This window comes from Mesocricetus auratus, unplaced genomic scaffold, assembly GCF_017639785.1.
Source record: "Mesocricetus auratus isolate SY011 unplaced genomic scaffold, BCM_Maur_2.0 Super-Scaffold_100010, whole genome shotgun sequence".
NCBI classification, from domain to species: Eukaryota; Metazoa; Chordata; class Mammalia; order Rodentia; family Cricetidae; genus Mesocricetus; species Mesocricetus auratus.
In genome coordinates this window covers 86,826,327-86,850,904 of record NW_024429194.1, presented here as the reverse complement: position 1 = coordinate 86,850,904, position 24,578 = coordinate 86,826,327, and the positions used below count along the sequence as shown (strand labels likewise).

The 24,578-nt window shown below is 50.4% G+C and overlaps 1 protein-coding gene and 1 long non-coding RNA gene across 3 annotated transcripts in view; one reads left to right on the top strand and one right to left on the bottom strand.

The window, feature by feature from the left end:
* Window positions 1-1,973: 1,973 nt before the first annotated feature.
* On the bottom strand, window positions 1,974-13,332 carry Eif3d (eukaryotic translation initiation factor 3 subunit D). Its single transcript, XM_005066950.4, has 15 exons — window positions 13,177-13,332; window positions 10,731-10,863; window positions 10,467-10,512; window positions 9,577-9,713; window positions 8,971-9,056; window positions 8,455-8,527; window positions 7,393-7,505; window positions 6,646-6,778; window positions 5,853-6,000; window positions 5,084-5,214; window positions 4,528-4,613; window positions 4,279-4,408; window positions 2,883-3,025; window positions 2,466-2,749; window positions 1,974-2,103 (listed from the first exon to the last, which is right to left on the bottom strand). The coding sequence occupies exons 2-15, from the start codon at window positions 10,851-10,853 to the stop codon at window positions 2,090-2,092; spliced, it is 1,647 nt and encodes a 548-aa protein (XP_005067007.1). The 5' UTR covers window positions 10,854-10,863; window positions 13,177-13,332; the 3' UTR covers window positions 1,974-2,089.
* Window positions 13,333-13,353: 21 nt separating this feature from the next.
* LOC121142954 overlaps window positions 13,354-24,578 on the top strand; it is a 46,046-nt gene continuing 34,821 nt past the window's right edge. The window contains exons 1-3 of one of the 2 annotated variants that reach the window (XR_005880118.1): window positions 13,354-14,029; window positions 17,567-17,713; window positions 18,769-18,994. This is a non-coding gene — a long non-coding RNA (uncharacterized LOC121142954). Of the gene's footprint in view, window positions 14,102-17,566; window positions 17,714-18,768; window positions 18,995-24,578 lie in introns of both variants that reach the window. The other variant, XR_005880117.1, reaches the window with a different exon arrangement.

Sequence of the window (24,578 nt, the reverse complement as noted above, 5' to 3'; positions counted from 1 at the left end):
GGAGTGCGTGCACGTGCTGTGAGCGCTGTTGTGGAGGGTAGAGGCACCCCGGGGAACAGCAGGTTTGTGATGAGACACCGGGCTTCTGCTTTTGATCTGTGCTAATCCACGTGTCAGAGATGAGAGATTTTTGGAGAAAATCTTGGCATTCATATCCCTTCATTACCGTAGCCGAAGACTGTTAAGTTTTATGGGACTGATGACTAGAGTAACGGGGCCAAGACAGAGGAACCAATTATCTGCCAAAGACTTGATCGGCCAGTTGTCGGAGGAGTGGGCAAGGGAAGCAATTACCAGCACTTTGTAACTGGTTAATACACGTTTAGAAGTGACGTTTGCATAAGACAACAGCTAAGTGGATTTTGAGACAAGGTAAGCCCAATTGAGAGGCGATTCCCTGGAGTGGGAGATCCTGCTTTAAAATCCTAAAACCAAAGCCTCAAGTTGAAACCCGGGGCAGGCACCGAGAATGGGAGGAAGAGGATTTGAATATCCAGGCTGGCCTCCTCCGGGTGACCTGGTTAGAATAGTATGTGACTGTATGAAGGAAGAACAGAGAGAGACCTACCTTCACAGGGCGACGCAGACTCCAGCGAATCGAAGCCGAGGGTTCTTAGGGAACAGAGCTTGGAAGGACTCTACTGCAGTTTTGCTTGGCTGGAGCTGCTTCCCATGAAAAGGGAGCAGTGCTTTTGGAGGCTTGCTTTGGAACTCTGCCCACTTAAAGATTCCTCATTTGCCCTGAGAAATGTACACCTTTCTGAGTGTGCTGTGAAAGCACACCCAGGAACGCAGCTGTTTTCTTTACAGCTTGAACTAAAGCAAGAAAAGCCCCCTAGGGGCAGACACAAACTTTATTTTGTGGTCACTGTGGAGACCTCATCCCACAGGTGCTTTAGTCTGGAGCTATCCTGACTAGACAAGGTACCTTATCCAAAATCAGGCAGAACACATCATTTCTTAGCTGCTGTGGGCAGGATGAATGGGCATCGGAGCGAACTAGAACATGGAAGCTGGTTTGATGATGGAAATGAAATGCTGGTCAGGACCCAGCCCTCAAGCCAGACGGAGGGTTCCAAAGAACTAGCTAGGTACACAGTTCCTAGCCATTATGTGCTGCCCATAGGGGAGAGCCACAGCAGCTTCCGATGAACGTGGATTAGGCCAAGGGTTGTGCAAAGGATCTGGATTCCAGTCCATTCCTGAAGGTCGAAACACTAGTCACATCACTTGTAGCCAGGGATGCTGCATATTAGACTTTTTCACTACAGTGAAACTTTCAGAAACTCCAAGTTTTCTGCTCTGCTTCCCAACACGATCAATCCCAGCATCCCTTGCTGGGTTCTTAAATTCAACTGTGTTGAAATTAGGAGGCAATCCCAGTCTTGAACCTGTTTATCTACAGAGCTTCCACCCACATTCCAGTTCTAAAGGGGTAGGTGAGGCTTTTATGGAAGGCTTGGGCCATTACCCAGGGAGGATAATTACAAAAGTGTTCAGAACAGCACCCAGAGAAGTCTACACAGCCTTTAAACACACACAGTTCTGATGTGACACATTGCTTTGTGCAGACTGGCTTGACATTCTTTCTCCAGACCCAAGCCAACCTTGTAAGCCATTAGAATTGCCACCCAGCATACTTTAAGCTGTCTTCAAGAAGGGACACTACCCCACCACACCCTGCTCTTGGAGGCTTCAAGGCACCAGCTGGGGGGTGCTAGGGCTAGGAGTCCTCATGGGGATCTCTCTCCACAAGGCGTCCCACACTGTATGAAGGGACAGGTCATGGGGTTCTGAGATAAAACACCCAAGGCCTTCATCCTCTCCAGGAATGCAGTTTTCACAACATCCCAGCACTGACAGAGCCACTCATTCAACAGCAGCCAGAAGCTACAGAAATTGCTGGTTCTGTCTCCCTCTCCCAGGCGCTGCTGGGAGAAGGGCGGGCTGCAGATCACAATGGAAGCAGAGGATGAAGGAAAGAAACCAAACGGACTTAAACTTTATTCCATCTGCCACAGAGAGTAGGAGCCACACATGCTGCCCAAGCACATCTGGTGGAACACACGAGGGCACCAAGCCGGCTCATTTAAGTTTCTTCCTCTGCAAGAAAAGAACAGTAAGAGCAGTGAGCCTCACCACGTGATGCAATGCGTCTTTTCCCTCTGGACCTCTGAGGAACCCGAGTGCTGAAGGAAGGCCTCCTCTTTGCTGAGCCCTCCTGACCCTTCTAAGGCTGAGCCACTTCCTGTAGTAGCCAGCGAGGCTCTGCGGTCATATAACCAACCGATCCACAAGGCCTTGCTTCCTCAACAGCTGCCCAGGCCTCTCTAGCTCTTCTCCCTGTCTCCTTTGGGGACTGGATGTGCCACCCCACAGGAAGTGCCAGGAAGCTCCTAATGTGCTGCCAAGGTGAAGGTGACCACAGCACTAGCCTGGCTCCCTCATCAGCCCGCTCTACCCACCTTCCTCCTCCTCCTCCTCCTCTTCCTCATCCTCTTCGTCCTCCTCGGAGCTGAAGGTGCCATCAGGCAAGCTGTAGACTCGGATGACTTGCTTGTTGGGGTCCTTGAGGATGAGGTACTTGCCCTCCTCCAGCTTCATGCAGATGTCAATGACACAGCGCAGGATGCCCCAGGCGTTCTCGACACTCAGGTTGATCTGGCTGGCAAACTCATTGGGCTTAAACTGCTGGGTGCCCAGGATGACGTGGCGTGAGGAGTCCTTTACATGGTACCGGGACACATACCTGTGGGGGAAGAGGATGGGTGGTCACACTGGGCAGTACAGATGGCAATGTCTGGTTTGCTGCTTTTCCCAAAGCAAAGGAGGCAAGTAGCCCTTGCCCCAGGCCCGCCCCAGCACCTGCACACAAGTCTCACCCGAGCTTCAAGTACTCAGATCCAGCCAGCAAAGCACAGCAGGTCCACCGCGCTAACTTGTAGCTGTTGTTCTTCAGCTCAGTGGCGATGACAGCCCCACGCTGAGAGTCCAACTTCTGCCTCCAGTCAACGCCATTACAATGCTGCAGAAGGAAACCTGGTTATTGGGTGAGGGGGGCACCCATCACAAGGCCTCAGGGCCTCCTCTGGAAGACAGGGGCCCACTAGGAAGTGCAGAGTATGCCTGAGTCAGAGGTGGACCAATTACCATACAAGAGACAAAGGCACGGGCATCGCTGTACGTAGCCACCCCACCTGCGGGTGACGATGGAGATAAAACCCAGCGACTAAAGGGTGCTGTGTGGTGAAAAGGTCTTCACAGTGTGCCATGGTGAACATACGGAGAAGGAAGCTTGGGATCTGAGGGGCAGGTGGGCGAGCCTCAGGTGGGGTTGAGGGCAGGAGTCCAGCACCTGATGCTTCATAGGCAGACTTCCAGATGTGGGGAAGGGGTAGGCGCTGTTTTAAGCTGTAAGTTTCTTTTCATGTGTATTGGAAGTATAAGGTACTCTGGGACAAGAGCTGCTTGGGAATTTACCCTAAGGCTCCAACCTCACTTGTGAGTGGGGCAAGGATGTGTGATTTCACACAGTACCAATACCAGGAAAGATAGATGCTACAGTGTAAGTGTGGGAGAAGGCCGCTGGCCCCACAAGAGAATGGTTTTCTAGCCACATTGTGATGGCAAGCTAACCATCACAGGCTGGCTGGGCAAGAGTTGTCCTTGCCACTATTCTTTATCCTGTACAGAGGCCCTTCACTTCAACAGAGTGCCACACATAAAGCCAGGAAGAAAGAGGATGCCTGACCTGATGGTCCTGCCCACAGGTGTGCACTCATGTCTTGTCCAGCTCTTAGAGCAGAGGCTCTCAACCTTCCTAATGCTGTGACCCCCTAATATTCATGTTGTAACACCCCAACAACAAAATTATTTCATTGCTACTTTATAACTGTAATTTTGCTTTCATGAATCGTTATTTAGATATCTGCTATGCAACCCTCCAAAGGGGTCATGACCCATAGAGGTGGAGAACTGTTGTCTTAGAGTCTTTTGAGGCCGAGTATATACAGAAAGAGGTCGGAGAGAGTGACTGCTCTTCCCAAGACGAGGTCAAAATCAGATGTGTAGAGAGCTGGAGCCAATGGGCGGCCAGAACGAATAGACAAAAGGTGTCAGAAGCAGAACCCTTGACTTAGTGTTCTGTCAGCAGGAACTTATGTGGACCAAGAAACTGCAGCCCCCACCCGCCTTGGCTCTGCGAGCACTTAAAGGTTACTCATCTCATTGCAGCCAACCCCACACACAACAGGGAAGACAGCTGCAATGGCGTCTCACCCGGGAGTCCCACTCATTGAGCGTTTTGATGTTGATGAAGGACACTTCCCCATTGGCTCCAGTCATGACGCCATCATGTTCACAGCGGACGATAAGGTCAATGTCATCTCCAAGTTTCCACCTGCGGTAACTATAAAGACAGCAAGATTCTTTCTCTGTAACATCTGCTGCTTTGGATGGCCCATCCCAGACAGCCCAGGACAGGGTCTGTGCTCCAATCTGGCCACACCCCCATCACAGCTGACTTACCGGTAGGCAACAGAGGCGATCTCATTCTTATCCATGTCATCCTCCACAAATGGGTTTGGGTTGGGGAAATTATATCTTTCCCTCCCCTGCAGAAGTGACAAAGCTTTGAGGAGATGGTGTTGATGCCAAGTCAGCAGACCCAGCACTGCTTTATGCCCTTGAGGGTCTGGACTTACTTGTGTAAGGACTAAACCCAACACATCCCACTGAGTGCCCTCTCTGCGTCCTTCTTCACCAGACAGACTGCTAACCCAACAGTAAAAGGTGAACAATTGTTCAATACCATATCCTCAAGGCAAAAAATGGCATTTAAGCCAAAGGCATTTCTACAGCTCATCTGTGTGAGACAAGTATTATTAACATTGTAACTTTACAGAGAGGAAATATGCCAAGCACACAGACCTGTCTGTCAGTGGCTCAAATTCTCTGCTACCAGGAGGGGCCATGTCTGGCCAACCCCACCCCACAGTCTAGTGCAAAGCAGAGGCTCAGTAGCAGCTTCCTAAACCACCCAAATCAGCAAGTCAGTGCTCCCCACACGCTCCCTTGTGCTCACCATTCTCAGGCACTGCTGGGAGAAGTTGTGGTTGATGTAGGTGGCCTCCATGGCAAGGTTGCGGGGTGAGTTGAAGGAATTGCCTTCATCTTGAGGGGGCTCATTGGCTGTCTCACTCACAGTCAGGAGGTCTGGAAAAGCCCAAGCATGGATGGTCACCTGCTCATGCAGCCAAGAGCCACTGGCAGTGTGCAAAGCAGCATGGGGAGATGTAGAGACCTAGACCCTAGGAGTCTATCTCCAGACAACTGTAGTCTGCTGACAGGGTCTCTCCCCAGAGCACGTGTGGCATGTGTGGATAGGGTGTGTGGCTCTCGCATGACCTTTATTCTGACCTAACACCACCAGTCACACAATTCCTTCTCATTCTTTCTGGATTCCTCAAGAGAATAGTCTGTTGGCATTTTAACAAACGAGGCTCAAGACTCAAATACAATCAGACAGCTTTGTTTTCATCCTTCAGTTTCCAAGTGATTCATTAATGGTGTATATATACACGTGTGTCAAATACACGCATGTAATTTTCTTTATAGTGTATGAATGCAGAAGCAAAAAAAGGCCAGGAAAGTTTTGTGCAAGTGAACAACACGCAGCCACAGCGGCGGTATGGGGTCTCAGAGCTGAAGCCCATGGGAGCAGTGAAGCTGTCTCTTCCCTGGGACTCCAGGAGGATGGGAAGGATTGACCCATGACCCATTCTCAGGACCAAGCAATTATTCAGAACCAACAATACCCGTGCCCCGAGCTGCTCCCCAGACAGGCTTCTTACCGAAGTCAGAGTTATCCCTCTTGTCAAAGAAGAGTTTAGACCCGACTCTCTGCACGACAATGTCCCAGGAGTACACGGAGCGCGTGCAGCTCATCAGTGTGGCTAGGATGGCGTCGGTGGCAAACACATTGCCCTGCGTTTTTGCCAGCTGCAAGGAGGGAGAGAGAGAGAGAGACAGAGAGTGAAGTGAGGATGCTGAGGTCACCAGGGAGGGAGAAGACTCCCCATGTCACCCAGGAAGGCTGAAGCAAGCTGCTGGCATGGCTGCCGAGTCACACGCTACACTCTGCTCACTAGTTTTCAGCCAAGCACCCCGTCTTTGCAGCTGAGACAGCTAAGGCTCTAATACAGTCTGCCTGGCACAGCTGGGGTTGGAGCATGCTTCTGCTCACCACACTTAAGTCCACCCAGCGACAAGTTTCTGCTTCCATCAAATTCTGAGTCTGATCCAGAGTAACCTTGCCTAATGGTTGGACTATACACAGCCAGTTCTGTTTCAGTGAGGCCTTCACCAGTCAACCCACCAATGTTCAGGAGAACACAAAACACCGTGCCTAATCAACATGTACACTCTCTCTCTGTCAGGTTCCCCAAACAACAGCGTGCTCTGAATAAGCCAGAAAGATCTGAGACATGGCAGATTGCCAGGACTGACAGGTAAGCCACATCAGTCACAACGAAGCACTCATGAGTTGTGGTATCCATGGGGTGTTCCTGAATCAACCCCCTGTGACTACCGAGGGACACATCCATATCTCACACCCTGTTCTTTCTGGCCTCAGGGGGTGCACACCTTCCGGATGACAGGGTCGTCTGTGGTGGTGACGGTGTGGAAGATGCGCTTGATGCTCCGCAGAGGCTTCTCACTCCGAGTGGTGATGCGGTCAAAGGCTTTGTCATAGTACTCTAGCGCGCCACAACACTCGCTGAGGGAAGAGGGAGAGTCAGAGCCATCCTCCCCACCTGTCGTTTATGCTGTGGAATAAGAAGTCTTATCTACTGAGTACAGTGGTGCACACCTGTAACCTCAGCATTAGGGAGGTAGAGAAAGGAGGATGGCAAGTGAGTTAACTCTGCTACACCAGTGCCTTGTCCCAGAAAGAAACTTCACCCAGAAGTCTGGTATATATGACAGAGATGGAATCAGCCTCGTTGGGAAGGAGGCAAATCTTCACTGCAGCTCTTTTCTTGTTCTAGCTCCAGAACCCAGGGAAACACGCCTTCCTTTCCGGCTAGCCTCCCGTCAGTACAGGCGCTTCAGTGGGTAGTCCTCCAGCCGGAAGCTCTGGCTCCCCACTGCCTAGTGCCACACCCCTGCTCTCCGTGTACGAGTATGCACAATAGGAAGTCTCCTGAAGAACTGTCATGCTACTTCTGCCCAAAGCCCTTAGAGACTGACCTACTGTGCTTCTGGGCAGATACCAAGGGTGGAGAGAAACTGGAACACATCTGCTTTGGAGTTGCTAGGATTTAAGGAGACACAGACCCCAGCTGGTCCAAATGCCTGAGTGTGGTAGGCAGTGGCGAAGAAGCTACTCACATGTCTTGAGGCTCTGACACCTCCAAGTAGCGCATCTTCATCAGCTGAGGGAAGTCCATCTCCTCCTTCACCTCCCAGTCACTGCGAACTTCAACTGAAGAGTCTCGGGGTTTCTGTAGATAAAACAGGGAAAGATAGTCATAACCTACACAACTAAGCAAAAGAGCTCAACACAGGAAGGGCTTTTATTTAATCATTATGATCCTGGCTCTGTGTGTGTGTTTGAGAGAAAGGGTTTCTCTGTGTAGACAAGGCTGGCCTTGAACTAATGAGTGCTGGGATTGAGGCATATGTGGTCCTGGCTGTTTTTTTAGACAGTATCTGTGACTCATAGAAGCTCACTGAAGGGATCAGGGACTCAACATGGGACCTCTCGGTAATTTTGATGCAACAAGCACCAAATTTTCACTGAAGTGTATCGTCAACAATTTTAACACCGTTTCCTCTTTGCAGCACTGGGAAACGAACCCATGTTTTTGTGCATGCAAGGCAGCCAGTTCACTGCTAGGCTATACTCCTAACCCAAACTCCACTACTGCTCATGCCTGCCATTCTCATAGTTTTTACAAAGGCAGTAACATTATTCCTAACAGCACCAAAGTGGAAAGGCTGGAGGAAATGCGGCAATCCATACAAAGAAATGCTATTTGGAATAAGAAATACAGCCAGCTCTCCATATCTGCAGGTTTTGTACTCGTGGATTCTGTATCCGAAGGCCATGTGTGAACTGAAAATATTCCAGGTGTTCAGCATGTAAAAGTCCTCACTACTGGGTGGCTGAGGGAAGAGGACCTCTTGAAATAAAAGTGATACTTTCAACCCATATGAATAACCCAGAGGTGGGTTAAAGTCCACGAGGAGATGGACATATGCTACATGCAAATGCTATACTGTTTTATGTAGAAGAAAGTCAGCAAAAGAAATCTTGACGCAGATCTAAAGCTGCCCACAGTAACTGAGTACACCAGAGACCACACTGCACTGTACAACTCCCATCTCTTAAGGATAAAAAGAAAACAAACCCACCCAATTCCTAACAGAATTTTGGTATGGGCACACTACCTGTGACTTCTGGTCCCATTTCTGCCTCACTCCAAATTGCTTCTGGAATTTTTTCTGCAAGCGAATTCGTTCTCTGAAAAGACAGACAGACAGGAAGAAGGCTGTGTTTTCAGTAGCTTCTTCTAGCTGAATTGAAGTATCTTTCCTGGCCGCTACCAGGGTAGAAAACGGTGGCTTAGAGATGAAGAGACAGTTACTGGCAATCCTGGCTAGGGTGTGGAGGCAGCTGTGCTCAGCCCAAGGACCCACAGTGCATAAGGTGCTGTCTGAAGTAGGCACCCAGGACCTACAGAGGCCACAGAGCCACTTCAGTTCTACCTGCTGCTGTTACAGCACAAACGCCCACCTCAGTCACCTCCTGCCAGTCACCATGACCCAGTCTGGGACAGCATTAGGCTAAGAGGTATTGGCTTCTTTTGCAATAGTGAAAGACAGCCAACCCCTGCCCCGGCTCCACGATTTCTGAATACAGCCCATCTGGGAACACAGCTCTGACCCAGAGGAAGGGACGCTTACCTCTCTTTCTGCTTGGCACTCTTGGGCAGTGTCTGTAGGTTGAACTGCACCATGTTCCGGCGATCTTTGTCTCTGCGGAGGTTCCGCTGGGAAGCAGGAAGAGACCCATGTTACTCTCTTAAGAGTCACAGCTTATTGGTATCTTGAGAGCAAGTCTAGGGTGTGAAGTCCAAGTTTCTCATCTCTGTTCTTTTACCCTATAGCATCTACAGTATTTGCGTTAAGGGGAGAAGCACTTGTGTTAGCTTGGACTCATTTCCACTTATGTGGGTTTACTAGTTTTACTAGAGTTGCTAAGTTTGCATCTTAATGTGGCACCCAACCAAACCATCTAATTAACAAAGCCTGCATGCTGCAATTAAGTGAGGAAATAGGTTCCTAGCACAGCTGTGTGATGTCTGATCTACTGTGAACAGAAATCTAAACTCCTTCAAAACACCCCTAGGCAAGTTATTATGATAAAATGGTCACTGAATGGCCACTTGGGATTGGCCAGAGGCCTGCAAGCCTTTCCTGTCTCATCAGTGTTCCCAAGGTGGTTGCTGAGCAGCAGAAATTCTCATGGTAAAAGCTCCAAGGAGCTTAGGCTGCCAGCCTGTGGCCTACCTGTGCGAATCTCATCCGGTTCCGTTGGTAGGCAGTCTTCTGCGTGCGCGCCGTGTCCACCAGCTGGAAGCTTGTCTCATCCTCCTCATGGAAATATGCATACTGACTTCCCCCACCAAACTGAGAGGAGTACTTGTCTGCAGGCAAAGGAGATGGTGTGAGCTAAGTGCTCCCTACAGGCTGTGCGCCACACACACACGGCAGTCTTGAGCCTTGCTCTCTCAAGTGTGGTTTTGGGGCCTGTAGCACTTTTGGGGACCACAGCCAGGAGCTTTAGGTGTGCAGACTCACTGCTCCTGCCCAGACATGACCAATGGGAATCTGTATTCAAACACGATCCCAGGTGAGTCATACACACTTAGGTTTTAAGAGCTTGAGTCTAAGGAGCTTACCAAGAGAGTTCAAGCATCTCAAGTTAACCCACCTCACCTCTGCCTGGTCAAGTAAGAATCCGAGTGTACCCCCATTGCCATCATGGGAGCCAGGGACACCACCACCAACCATGATAGACTTTCTTTCTGACCTCATCCACCGTAACTTACTATTCCAACTTCTAACCATCTAATTGGCACCAAAAAAAGCACTTTCCTTTACCAGAACCTTAAACTGGGGGGCCGAAAGTCCACAGTTCACTGGTTGATGGCCTCAGGAAGTCCCAAGCAATAAATGCAAATTGCAGCACACTCAACATGTTTAGGAGTCTGGCTGTCACCCTCACAATAATTAACAATGTAACTTCTGAGACTATTTCCAAAACCATGCTTAGTGCACACATTCAGAATATATTCCCCAATAAGTCTCATTAGCATTTCTTTTCAGTGTGGAGCTCACTGAACAAAGCACCAATCTTCCCAAGGCCTAAATGTGGATAGCCACTGAAGGATACTTACTTGTGTACCTCTTGTCCTGGTACGTGGCCCCCGTCCAGTCTGCAACCTGTTAGGTGCGATGAAGACAAGAGGTCAGGTGAGCAGGCTTCTGATGCAGAAACCCAAGCGAGTAAGGGAGACTGAGTGAAGTCATCAGCTTCGCCTCTGACTCGTCTGCACCCCACCCCTGACCAATTCTGCCCCTGAAGGAAGCATAGCCACGAAGAGAGCCAAAAGGAAGTGAGGAGCTGGGGAGCAGCTACCCCAGCTGAAGGGACCCAATACCTTCCCCAGCCGATCTCCTTTGCTGAACGGCTGGTAGGGCATATCACGAAACTGCTCAGGAACGGCACAGGGACCCCAGCCTGACGGGTTGTCCTGGATCACAGGGGTCATGAACTTCGCCATTGTGTGAAACCTTAAAAAACAAGCACCGTGAACAGCTCTCTGAGGAGAGGCCACCGAGTCCCAAGCACCCCACGCTCCGCTGAAGCTGCATTATAGAGGTGCACACAAAGTGGAGCCCTGGGCTCTGGAGCAGCACCAACGGGGCTTTCTTGTAGACTGCTCTACCAACACTTAAAACTCAGAGCATCGCTGACACCAGACACATTTTCTTGTGTCTCGGTAATTCTAGGACATGTTCTTTTTTGGTGAACATCTTTGAAATGAGGCCATGCCTTATGCTTGATGGGGTGTCATGTCTTGTCTTTTCTTTCTTAGTGTAACATAAGGTAAAGGTATCTCAGAATCATGAAATACGGTAAAAGTGAGATGAGTTCCCTCAAAAACACCCTCACCGAGGGACCCAATACCCAACTTCTCTAAGACCAGGCTCTAAAATAAAGAACAATCAGTAGGGACCACTGTCAAAGTCTTATTAGTTACCACGCCACACAATTACTACTCAGATACACAAACACACGGGCACAGAGGCTTTAAAGACCCTTGGGCTGGTGAGATGGTGAAGTAGGTAAAGATGGAACCAACGTGGAAGGAGAGAACCGACTCCCACATGTGGTCCCTGACCTCCAGGTGAATGCCATGGCAAGCACGGGCTGGCACTCACACACACAGCAGCAAAACTAAGAAAGTAAAAATAAAGGGCTAAAAACAAGTCCCCTAGCCCCTTAAGGAGATCCTGGAATTTGACTTTCCTTTCTGTGTCTCCCAATTTTCCATCATCACAAATCCCGTGCAGCCAGGCGACAGCACTGCTAGGTGACCCAAGTCACCATAAACTCCAGGGCAAAACCAGCAAGGTAAGGGCCAGGGAGATGGCTGCAAAAGTGGCAAGGGTACACAAACAGGCACCAAGACATCGTTCTCACTCCTTCCAGCACACTCGTCAGACCCTTCTAACGGTCCCGGGGCAGAGGCCAGTGCTGTCCCCATCTTCCAGGGGAAAACAGAAAAGTACAGTGAAATGAAAGTTGTGATGTCGGGTAATTAAAAACTGGAGCTCATGCAGCGTAGCTCAGGAATCGGAAGTCTGCATAAAGCCAAGGCTCATTTTAGGAAAGTAAAAATCATTGTAGCTGTACAATCCAGGGGTTTCCTGGACATTTCCCATCACAAAACAAAACAGGCAAACAACATGCATTGGTCACCCCACAGGAAGCATCTGACAGAGTTGGTCGGTGGTGCACACCTTTAATCCCAGTACTCGGGAGGCAGAGACAGGCGAATCTCTGAGTTCGAGGCCAGCCTGGTATACAGAGCAAGTTCCAGGACAGCCAAAGCTACACAGAGAAACCCTGTCTCAAAAAACCAAAAGAATAGGAAGAAGAAGGAAACCTTCTGCCAATGTCTGGAGAACTTAGTAATCTCTCCTCCTTGTTCCACCATAGGGAAGCTGAAGATATTTAGATGAGAGCAACAAGGAATCAACTTGGGAGCATCATCCCCAAGTAAGAACTTACGCTAAGCTGTAGGAAGAGAACATGGGGGAGGGTGTGGCCTTCAAACAGCTCACAAGAAATGAGAGCCCCAGCAATGTGTCGGTACTGTGCTGGGTAGACACGCACCACTGCTCCCTCAAACCACCATCTTTGAGAAAGCTGGCTCTCCCAACTTAAGCAGTCCACCTGCCCATCATCTCAAAACAGCTTCCAAGGCTGTCCGCCTAAGCCTGGCCTTCTTTGGCTACACTGCAGTTGGGGGGCAGCCTGACAACCTGGGGCTTCAAGCCATACCCACAAAACCGTCTCAAAAGCAACCGTAATTTTACTGTCACAAGTTCAAGACAGTTCAAGACTCGACAGGCATCATCTCCCCGGATGGGCAGGGGTTTGGAGTCCTCTGGCTTCTCCACACGTGAACCAGAGAGTAACGGATAGGGGAAAACGAAAAAACGATGGCCACAACGCGGTGTGGATCGCCAAGGACGCGACAGACGGAGCCAGGAACTCGGTTTCACACCAGAGTGGAGCACACTCCTCTCAGTCGCCCATTTCGGAGCAGAGACGGAAACTGTTCAAAGCCCCCGGAGGAGGATACTTCGTCCCCACGGCTCTGGGCTTAGCGTCGGGCGAGGGATCCACACCGTGTGGGGTGTCCTGCACTAACAGGGTCGCGCCTGGGACCACCCGAGGCAGATTCCGCCCCGCCCCGGGGCGACGGCGGGAGGGGACGTAAGGAGGAAGGCTCTTCCGGGAGGCGCCCCCCGAAGCCAGCCCCAGCCCAGCTTGGCTCGCGAGGTCCGCAGGTCTCCGCGAAGCAAGCCGCTCACCTGCAGTGGGCTCCGCAGGCCCGGATGGCGAGAGATGGCACGGGACAGAGACTGCGGCAGCCCCGACACTCGGAGGACCCAAGACAGGAGGAAAGTTGCGCGCGCAAGAGCCGGCGCCGTAAACCGCGACCGGCGCTGTCGTAAACGGCGCGGACCGCCCCCCCCTTCCTTCTTAGTCAGCGGAAAAACGTCGAGCCGTAAAGCGAAGGCCCAACCGGAAGTCTGTCACGGCTCCCGGCTTGACGTCCTCATTAGCCGGCGGCCCAGAACTGAAACGTGGCGGCGCGCAGTGCGAGGGACGCTGGGGCGGGGAGCACGAGTCGGCCCCGCGGTGTCCCACAATGCTTGGCGGCTGCCGCGGCCCCTTTGCCTCCCACAATGCCCCGGGCTCCCGCTGCCCCTCCCCGTCCGGTTCTCGGTCGGGTCGAGCCTTCCCTGGAGGTGGCCGCGCTCCTCTCCTGTGCCGGTTACCAGCGGGGTGAGGGGTGCCGCCAGGTGACCTGCGCGGTCCGGGCTGCTAGGACTTTGGGATGGCCGCCAGGGCTCAAACCCTGGTCGCACAGATCTTAAGCCTCAGTAGTCAACGGAGGTTCCTGGTTGCTCATTGAAAGTAAAATAAAATAGGTCCGGCGGCGGTGTCGCACGCATTTTATCGCAGCTCTCACGAGGCAGAGGCTGGCCTGGTCCGCAGAGCGAGATCCAGGACAGCCAGGGCTACACGGAGAAACCCTGTCTCTATAAACAAAAAAATCCTTTCGTTTTCCCACCATTCATGATTAGCCTGTCCGTATTCTAATTTGAGCCGCACCTTGGGTTCCGTCTCCCGTCAGAGCTTCATCTATTCGTACTCCTGGTGGGTTGCTCCTCAGCATGGGCAAACGTCTTCCCACACAGCTAGCACCTTCCTAGGGAAGCATAACATAGAGTGAGTAGATCAGCTTTCCGCGGCCTGACATCCCTGGCTGCCTTCTCACTCCGATGCCTGCTATTCTGTACAACCTCTGCTCTGGTCACCATGGCCAGCTCTCATTTCCCTCCCAGCGGGCGCTACACTTGCTGTTCTTTCTGCCCTAAAGGTTCACTGTCACTGCCTTGGTCCTGTCATGTATGTGCCTTTAAGAGTTGGCTCCTAGCCAGAAGTAGCAGTCCATCCTGGGATCCCTGTAGTCTGAAATTGAGGCAGGAGGATCATACTGCCAGACGGGAGCTAGCTGGTGAAGCTGGAGAAGGTTCTGAGAAATGGCACCGTCTTTGAAAACTGGGCTATCTCACTGACACCAAAACATTTGAAACAGGGCCTCACTAAATTACCTACGCTAACCTTGAACTCCCAGCACCTGAGAACCTGAGGCAGAAGGATTGCTGCAAGCCTAAGCTCTACAGCAAGACCCCAAATCAATATAAAATTGAGACGTGTCCTAAAATTAAAGGAGAAGTGTATCTTTGCAGAACTGTTTCCATCATGTGGTCTCTCCTGCTTTTGTGTCTTTTTCCCTTTTTGCTGTGGATCGCTGAGGCCATCTGCTGCAGCTTCTGCTGTGTCAGGGTTTGAACATCTTTCCCCTGCTCTGGCCCAGGTGTCCCGCTCTCTCCAGATGGAGAAGGGTGTGGAGGTCCCTCCCTCATTTTCAGATCATCCTGAAGCTGTTCTTGCAGTGTCCTGCCCCTGCTGTTCTGGGTCACTCTGGTGCGGTGGCATTGCAGAGTGTCCCCGAGAGGTGTTCTGTGGGCCTAAGACCTTTAGAACCTGCTCTCAGAGATAGGGAGTAAGACATGACAACACAAAAGATTGCCCCGAGCTCCTCACATTCTCCCCCCCGGGGATGTGGTTCAGTTGGTAGAGAGCTTGCTTAGCATGTTCAATCCCCAGCCCAGTGTTAACCAGGTATGAAGGCACATACTTGTAATCTCAGCACCTGGGGAAGTAGAGACAGGAGGATCAGATGATCAAGGACTCAAAAGACAAAAACAAAAAGTCATTTTCAGCCTGAAGTTCAAGGGCAGTTTGGTCTGTATAAGACCTGTTCTCAAAACAAAGTACATTCTTCTTAGCTCTTTTTTTTAAATATTTTATTTATTTATTGTGTATACAGTCTTCTGCCTGCATGCCAGCAGAGGGCACCAGATCTCATTCAAGGTGGTTTTGAGCCACCATGTGGTTGCTGGGAATTGAACTCAGGACCTCTGGAAGAACAGCCAGTGTTCTTAACCGCTGAGCCATCTCTCCAGCCCCCTTAGCTCTTTTTGTTTGTTTGTTTGTTTTTTGTTTTTCGAGACAGGGTTTCTCTGTGGCTTTGGAGGCTGTCCTGGAACTAGCTCTTGTAGACCAGGCTGGTCTCGAACTCACAGAGATCCGCCTGCCTCTGTCTCCTGAGTGCTGAAATTAAAGGCGTGCGCCACCAATGCCCGGCTGTTTTTTTTTGTTTGTTTGTTTGTTTTTTGTTTTATTTTTTTTTCAAGATAGTGTTTCTCTGTGTAGTCCTGGAACTCACTTTGTAGTTCAGGTTGGCCTCAGAGATCCGCCTGCCTCTGCCTCCTGAGTGCTGGGATTAAAGGCGTGCGCCACCATCACCCAGCTCAAAGTTTACATTCTTGTCAGAAAGTGTGAAGTGGGGAACTGGGGCCTTTTTCACTAAAGAATTTTCACAATCTGCCTCATATGGAAAGGAGCAAAATCTCCTTGGGTAATTGAGTAACGAACTTCTCGGTATGGCTCATAATGGCTAAGTTTAGCACAGAGAGTTATGTGATAAAACCTTGTGTTTCAGTTATTCCTAAGGTTACAGCATTTGTGTGTGTGTGTGTGTGTGTGTGTAAGTTAGTTAGTCAGGGTCTCTATGTATCTCTGGCTAGCTCAGAATTTGCTATGTAGAACAAGATCGCTTCCTGTTCACAGAGATCCACCTGGTTATGCCTCAAAGGCATGTGTCACCACATCCAGCACTGATTGCAGTATTTTATTTATTTTTTTCAAAAGATTTATTTATTTACTATGTATGCAGTGTTCTGCCTGCATGTATCTCTGCAGGCCATAAGAGGGCAGCAGATCTCATTGCAGATGGTTGTGAACCACCATCTGGTGGCTGGGAATTGAACTCAGGTCCCCTGGAAGAATAGATCCCTGAGCCATCTCTCCAACCTGGCTATCGTATTTTTCTTTTTCTTTTTTAATGGTTTCTCGAGACAGGGTTTCTCTGTGGTTTTGGAGGCCATCCTGGAACTAGCTCTTGTAGACCAGGCTGGTCTCGAACTCACAGAGATCTGCCTGCCTCTGCCTCCCGAGTGCTAGGATTAAAGGTGTACACCATCAATGCCCGGCCCGGTTACAGTATTTTAATTACAAACTTTACACATGGACAAAAGAAGATGTGAGAGGTGCGTTAGCTACCCAAGCTCACATGTCTAATGAGAGACCTCCACCTGCTTCTTCAGGGTGACTTCTAGCACCTGAGAGGTGTGGGCTCCATCCATTTGGGGTGTTCGGTGTGCTGTGAGAGGGAGGCTGAGGTGGTAGGAAAGGTGTCTCCTAAGAAGTGACATTTGGGGGCTGATGAGACAGGTCAGCAGTTAGAGCCACCAAACCTGGGCACCCAGGAAGGACAGTGCTCACAACCATCTGTAACACCAGTTCTAGGGGATCCAATGCTCTTTTCTGGCTTTTGGGGGAACCAGGCATGCAAGTGGTGCATGGACATACGTGCAGGCAAAACATCTCTACACATTAAAAAATAACTTTAAAAAGTGACATTTGACCAAGAGCTGAACATAGGCAAACAAGGCAGGTGGGTACCTTGTCTGGACACTCTCATCTCTATATGTCTTGTCATATTATGTAGTAGTTTGGAAGAAAATGCCCCCCAAAGGGAGCGGCACCATTGGGAGGTGTGGCCTTTTTAGTGTAGGCGTGGTCTTGTGGGAGGAAGTGTGTCACTGTGGAGGCGGGCTTTGAGGTCTCATGTATTCTCAAGCCTCGCCTAGTGAGACAGAGCACTTCCTGTTTCCTGTGAGTTAAATTGTAAGAACTCTCAGCTCAAGCCTGGCGTTGGTGGCACACGCCTTTAATCCCAGCACTCGGGAGGCAGAGGCAGGAGGATCTCTGTGAGTTCAAGGCCAGCCTGGTCTACAGAGTGAGTTCCAGGACAGCCTCCAAAACAATACAGAAACCCTGTCTCGAAAAACCAAAAAAAAAAAAACAAACCTCTCAGCTCCTTCTCTAGTACCGTGTCTGCCTGCATGCTGCCTGACTAAACCTCTGAACTGTAAGGGAGCCACCACAAAGAGAAGTTTTCCCTTTTGCGAGTCTCTGTGGTCGTGGTGTCTCTTTGCAGCAATGGAAGCCCTAACTAAGATGTATTACCGAGTACTTACTTGAGTCTCATGTTTCTGGCAGCACATGGAGCTTTAGGTGCAGAGTGGTGCTTAATAAGGGTTTGCCGACCAAGCAAAGGAATGAAAGACCTGGAGTCTGTAGAAGAGGAGGCATTCTTCCCACATCGCTGAGAGCTTCCCCTCACCTCAGGGTCCTTCTCGTTTTACGGTGAGCAGAGTCGATTCTTGTTTCAGAGAACTTCCATGTAGATGGAAGTAGCCACAAGAGCCTGCCAGCCCTCCTGTATGTGCCCACAAGTCACATCTGGGAGCAAGAATCACCATCCTGTGCTATACTGCCCTGTTCTGATATAACATCTGTACAGGTAACAGAAGTGCATGTTCCAATGAGAACCTACAGTGCCTTAAGGAGGGATATAACATTTCCGGAGTACTGACTATGCCAGGCAGGGTGACAGGTGCTTTCCATGAATGACTTAAAGAAAAGACAGTTCTATAAGATGGGCAAGTTTCGCAGGTCGGTGGTGGCACACACCTTTAATCAGGAGGCAGAGGCAGGCAGATCTCCATGAGTTCGAGGCCAGCCTGGTCAACTCTAAAGGTCCCTCACCAGGTAGTCTGGTGGAAGAGGCCTCGGCTGGTTGTCTTGTCCATTTCTGTCTCTCACATTCTTACTGTGTCAGCAGGAATCCCAGTGTTTTCCTGTGGGCTGGGCTCAGGGACTTCAGTTCAAAGGGAAGAGGATTCTGGGTTTGTGTGGGAGTGTCCTATTGGTGTCATGTTTGTGTGGTTGAGTGGATGAAGACACTTTTAGGGTCTGGCCTTGAGCTTGGACTCTAGAGTGCAGAGATGACAGATGTGAGCCATCATGCCTGGCTCTTGCTTTGAAATTTTTTTTTTTTTTCGAGACAGGGTTTCTCTGTATTGTTTTGGAGGCTGTCCTGGAACTCGCTCTGTAGACCAGGCTGGCCTCAAACTCACAGAGATCCGCCTGCCTCTGCCTCTCGAGTGCTGGGATTAAAGGCAGGCGCCACCAACACCTGGCTGCTTTGAAATTTTTATGTAACATTGTAACTGTTCCATGTTACTTGTGTAACTATGGTTTTTACTGTGACATTTCTACACACCCACACGCACATACACACACACACACACACACACACACACACACACACACACACACGGTATACACAGGTCATATTCCTTCCCATCGCCCTTTCTCATTGCCCTCCTCCCTCTCGCCCCATCCTGCCTCATACCCAGGGTTCAAGAAATTAGAGTTCGGTTTTGGAATAGCAGAATGACAGACTTCTGAGGCTCCATGGTGGAGAGTGGGAGGTACATTTTCCAGCTCTGAAGTTGCCGGTACCTACAGGAGTGATCTGATCACTCGAAGCTGCCATGTTATGGGGAAGCCCAGGCTCCCCACATGGACTCACCACATAAGCAGACCTGAGAGCATCAATTTCTTGAACTTTCTGCGTTGAAGGTATGTCATGTACTCTATCATACTGGTTGTGAGGGGAATGCTTGGCCAAATGAAGGGTGACCATATAATTTATCACCCAAATTAGGACATGTTGGGGGAGAGAAAGGGGTCACTGAATAACTGTAGTGTGGGATGCGGTGTACAGAGTGCACTTTCTGAGCATCAGAGCAGCTGTGGCTTCTTGCAGGAGACCCCTGAGGAGGCGGGGAGGGCCACTGGACCTTCACCTGAGAGTCCAGGGCTCTCTCCTGCACCTGGGCAGTAGGTGATTCTCCCCTGACTGACTGTGGCTCCATGGGCTCAGGTGGTGCTGGATTATACGGCCTGTGGGGAGGCTGGCAAGGGGGAGGGGCGGCTCCATCTATGCAGCTGTAGGGAAGTTGTCATCCGCGTTGGTGTGGGACTTTCTGGTGGTGTGACCACCTTGGTGCCACACATAATTCTGGAAGTCACCCTATTTCCGTGCTCTGGAAGTAAGCCCACTCAACTCAGTGGCTCCTTACGGTGGACTTTGGTGGATTCATACTTTGTTCGTTATTGAGGCATTATAAGGAGGGGATAGATGTTGTTTGTGTCTCCCTGTGGGAGAAATCCTCATGACACATGGCCACCCTAGGCTCTGCTGTCTGTTGTGTGTGAGTGTGTGAACCGGAACCGCCCTCCACAGGCTCATGCTTGGGTGCTTTCTCCAGCTGGTGAACTATTCTGGGAGGCTGGGGGACCTTTGGGTGGGATGTTGGTCACTGAGAGTGGACCTCTGAGGGTCCTGTGCTGCCCTATCTTTTGCTGGCTTGATCTGCCTCCCGGTCTACCATCTTGTGACTCGCCACTGCCCCACTCTCCCACCTTCACGTGAGGATGGGGCTGTTCCACACTTCCTAAACCCGGACCCCAAGTAAATCCTCCTTTTCATTGTTTCTGTTAGGATGAAGACATTTACACTGTTCAATAAACCTTTCCAAAATCTGGCCGCTAAAACAGCAGCAAGCTTGTCCTGGTCTTTCAGTTCCTTTGGGTTGAGGTCTGGGGAAGGCTGGCCGGTAGGCTCTGGCCTGGGGTGTCTGGTGCTGCTGGGTTAGATTTGATAGAGTTGGCGTAGCTGGCAGATGATGGATGCTTCTCTCTCCACTTAGCCTTGAGCCTGCCTGTGGGTGGACTCCATGTGGGCAGTTTGGGCTTCCTTAACATGGTGGCCTGTGGCAGTTAGATCACTCATGTGGACACTGGTGACTTCAGAGCCAGAAGCCTCATCACCCACTCTCTGCCATGTAACCTCCACACTTTCTCAGCTTCTTGAGGTCACGCGTGGGTCAAAAGCTTCTCCAGAGTCAAAGAAAGGAGTGAAGATCAGTGTGTGAAGGTCAGGGTTAACTGTCAAGTAGACAAAAATCTCCAGTCACCTGGGAAATGATCCTCTGACATGCCTGTGCGTTATTGGATTATACTAATTGCTGTGCAAAGGCTCATCTTAATTGTGAGTGGGACTGTCCCCTGGGCTGAGTATCCTGGACTGTATAAACCAGAGAAAGAGCACCGAACATTAGCACAGGCGCGTTCACAGGTCTCTTCTGACTTAGACACATGTGCCCAGCTGTTTTGAGCTCCTGAGGCTTTGACTTCCCCACCATAAGCTGAGACTGAGCTAAAGTAAGCCGTTTCTCCTGAAGTTACTTTTGCCAGAAAAGAGACTAAGGTACAAAGCTCTGGAGGGCAGGTGGAGTGGGAGGTTACTCAGGGTTATTTCCCCAAGAATCATCTTGGTTCTTGTTTGGTTGTCTGCAAATGTGTGACTAAGTGTTTTGGGACACAGCAGATACCAGGAATTCCTCCTGGGGGAGGAGTCTGTACTGGGACCAGGGCTCATCCAGGAATCTCTGGCCACTTAGCCTGTATCCTCTTTAGAGAAATCATGTATCACAGTTAATGCTGATGGCCAATCTGACAGGATCTGGGGTCTCAGGATGCTCTGGGCATGTCTGAAAGCGAGTTACTAGATTGGGGTAACTGAGATGGGGAGACACGTTAATGTGCATAACATCTCCATTACGCTGGAGCCTAGTGTCAATAAAAAGGAGGAAGTGAGCTGAATGTCACCATTTATCTTTCTGTGCTTTCTGGTTGTGGATGCAATGTGAGAGGTGACTCCAACTTCTGCCACCAAGACCCTCTACCCCATGGTGGACTGTATCCAGGGACTGTGAACCAAAACCAAGACCTTCCTTAGGTTGCTCTTGTTAGTTATTTCAGTACAACAATGAGAAAAGTAACACAGCATGAATGGAGGTATCAGGCATATAGGAAGGGACAGTCATGGAGCCAGCACCGTTGTCTAGGATGTAGGCTTTGATGGCCCCAGCATCACTGTTTCCTGGGCAAGGCTGTGCCTCTACAGGGGTTGGCCTGTAGACAACCATTTCCTGGGCTTAAGCTAGCCCTCAATCTGACCCCTTGACCCCAGCAGCCCTGTGAGTCTGGGGAACCTCCTAACCCTTTAGGTGTCATGGTTCTTGGACTAGTGAGGGCGACAGTGTCTTATCTGGCCTGTGGCTAGAGGCTAGATTTCTTCATTCCTGACAGATCTTCTGTGTGTGTGTGTGTGTGTGTGTGTGTGTGTGTGTGTGTGTGTGTGTGTACCAGCCTTATGTGCTTGATTTGAAAGGCTCTGTCTTGTATGCAGACAGACGCCAGGTTCTACATTATTGTAACCAGTGTTTGCTGGGATTGTTGATATGTACAGTCCTGCTTCCAGTGAGTCTCCTCTTCATGTCTTAAAACCACAGGGCCATTTTTCAACGAAAAACCGAGGCTCAGAGAGGATGTTCTTTCTCAAGGCCAGCTAGTCAGGGAACACCAGGAACAGACACTGGGCACGCTAGGACGAAGGCTGTTACTCATTTGCAGGGTTAGACTCCCCAGACTCTGATGCTGTGAGGTCCTCACAAGGCTGGGCAAGCATTTGGCTACAGCCCTGAGGTGAAGTGGTCAGTGGTTAGAGTTCATGTCAAATCTCACAGAGTTTGAATGTTCATATGTTTTGCTGAAGAAAAGACCAAGGCTTGTGGAGTTCTGCATGGAGCTCACTGAGCTTTCACCTATGGTGTGATCAGCTCACTGGAAAATGTCTGCCATCCAAAGAATCGAGTAGAAGAATCTAGGGCTGACTATAAGGCTCAGTAGGCTAGGGTGACTGCTGCCAAGCTTGATGCTTTCAGTTTGATCCCTAGGATCCACATGGTGGAAGATGAGCTCTGACTCCTAACAAGTTGTCCTCTGATCTCCACATGTATACTACACACACACACACACACACACACACACACACACACACACACACACACACACACACACCCTTAAGAATGAATTAAGTTTTTTTTTTTTTTTTTAAGACAGGGTTTCTCTGTATTGTTTTGGAGGCTGTCCTGGAACTCGCCCTGTAGACCAGGCTGACCTTGAACTCACAGAGATCTGCCTGCCTCTGCCTCCCGAGTGCTGGGATTAAAGGCATGTGCCACCAACGGCCGGCGAATTTAAATTTTTAAATCAAATTGGGCCACAAGGACTTCAGTTGAGAAACTCTGTTTCCCCTGTCCCCCAGCCCACTTCCGTCCCTCTGAGGCAAAGTTCAGTCCTCTGTCCTTTCAGATGATGAAGACTCAGGGTTGAGGAGACAGTGCCCAGGCAGACACTCCAGAGAGCTGCAGCCTCTAGCTTTTCTGTGGGAGGACACAAGGACACATTCACGCTCACCAGCCCATTTCAGCCTGGGGTGGGGGGGTGGGGTATTACCGCTGCAGCAAAACTGCCAAAGTAGCCAAGCCAAAAGGAGCCTCGGAGTGCACTCCTTGTCCTCAGAAGAAAGGAGGCTGTCGGCCATTTGTGCCAGGGATGGGTATTGAAAGTTATTTTTTATTTCAGCTGGATGTACACTCACCCATCACAGGACCATGCTCAGAATAGAGAGGCACCTGTTGAGCCATCCTCCCCACTTCCTGTCTTGTGGGCATCTCTCCAAGTGCTGAGCCAACCACTTCTCCCTGCCCAAGATATATCAGGGTTTGCAGCCCTGACGACAGGGGACAAAATAGAACCCCTTTTCTTTCAGAACCAGTTAGCTAGTTTACAGAGAGTTTGTTTCCGTGGGGTGAGCAATAGCCAGGCCCCCCTGTGGCTCCTTCCATTTCACTTTTTTTTGTTATTGGAAATGGGGTTCAGGGGTTCTGAGACCAAAGGCAAACTTTTGTTGGCTTTATCTGTCTGGGTGGGGTTGGGTTGGGAGGGGCCCCTCTCTGACCACACCCTGGCTTTGAGCAGCACCCTGCTGGCTTTCTGTCCGCTGTGATGTGGAACCTGGTTCCCACTGTCCTGACAGGTGTGTGCAGAGCCTTCTCCCTGGGGCCAAGTGACTACAAGGCTTTGCTTAGGGGCCTTCTCAGGCATCGCAGGCAGCTGTGTGAGGAGTCAGCCTGGCTTTGGAACCAGGTTTCTGGTAGACATATGACCTTGAGCAGATGACATGGTCCTCAGGTCCTTGTCTGTAGAACACACAAAGTCACAGTCGCTCAGGGAGGGGTTGAGAATCACCTCAGAGGATGGTGACTATTCAAGACGATATCTAGCAAGCAGACTTTGAGTTCAGGTGGGTGGGCTGACAGGAGCCTGGGCAGAGCTTTCCCTGGGGCTAGATTCTAAAAGCAGTCACTGGTCACCTGTGACTGATAACTTGGTTCAAGCCCCCCACCCCCAGCAGCCCAGGGTCTAGGGAGGAGACATGGCCATTCTGGGGAGGTGATATTTACAAGGTACCTCATGAAATATGTTTTTTTTTTTTGAGACAGTGTTTCTCTGTAGCTTTGGGGCCTATCCTGGCACTCACTCTGTAGACCAGACTGGCCTCGAACTCACAGAGATCCGCCTGCCTCTGCCTCCGGAGTGCTGGGATTAAAGGCGTGTGCCACTAACGTCCGACGAATATATGTCTTATAACTTTTTTGGTACAGGAGATTGAACCCAGGGTCTTGTGCATGGAAGACAAGTGCTCTACTGCTAAGCTATATCCCCTGCTGTGAAATATACATTGAATTTACACTTAAATTCTGAGTCATAAAGCCAAATTTAGGGTCTCTACCCCACCCCCTCCCCGAACGCTTGTTCTGGAGATAGGGTCTCTCTGCATGTCCCTGAATGTCTTGGAATTCACCATATAGACCAATTGGCCTAGTCTCATAGACTTGCCTCTGCCTCCTGAGAGCTGGGATTAAAGGTGTGCAACACCATGCTGAATAGGGATTCCCTTAAGATCTGGCCAGACTGCTCTGCTCTTCCTGACCTCTGAAGAGGACTCACATCCTCAGCCTGGGGCTTACGAATTTGCTGCAGTCCCCACCACTTCCTGTCACCCCAGGCCCAGCCTTTCTTATAGTCCTGCATGCTCTCCCCGGGCTCTCTGGGGGATTAGCAGATGAATTGCAATGCTGTGCTTTGGGAGAGGGATGGTAGCTCAGCCGGGCAGTCAGGAAAAGCTCCTCAAGGGAGAAAAGCCACAGCTGCTGCTCCGCAGAGCCTGCAGGTGCGGCTGAACACCCTC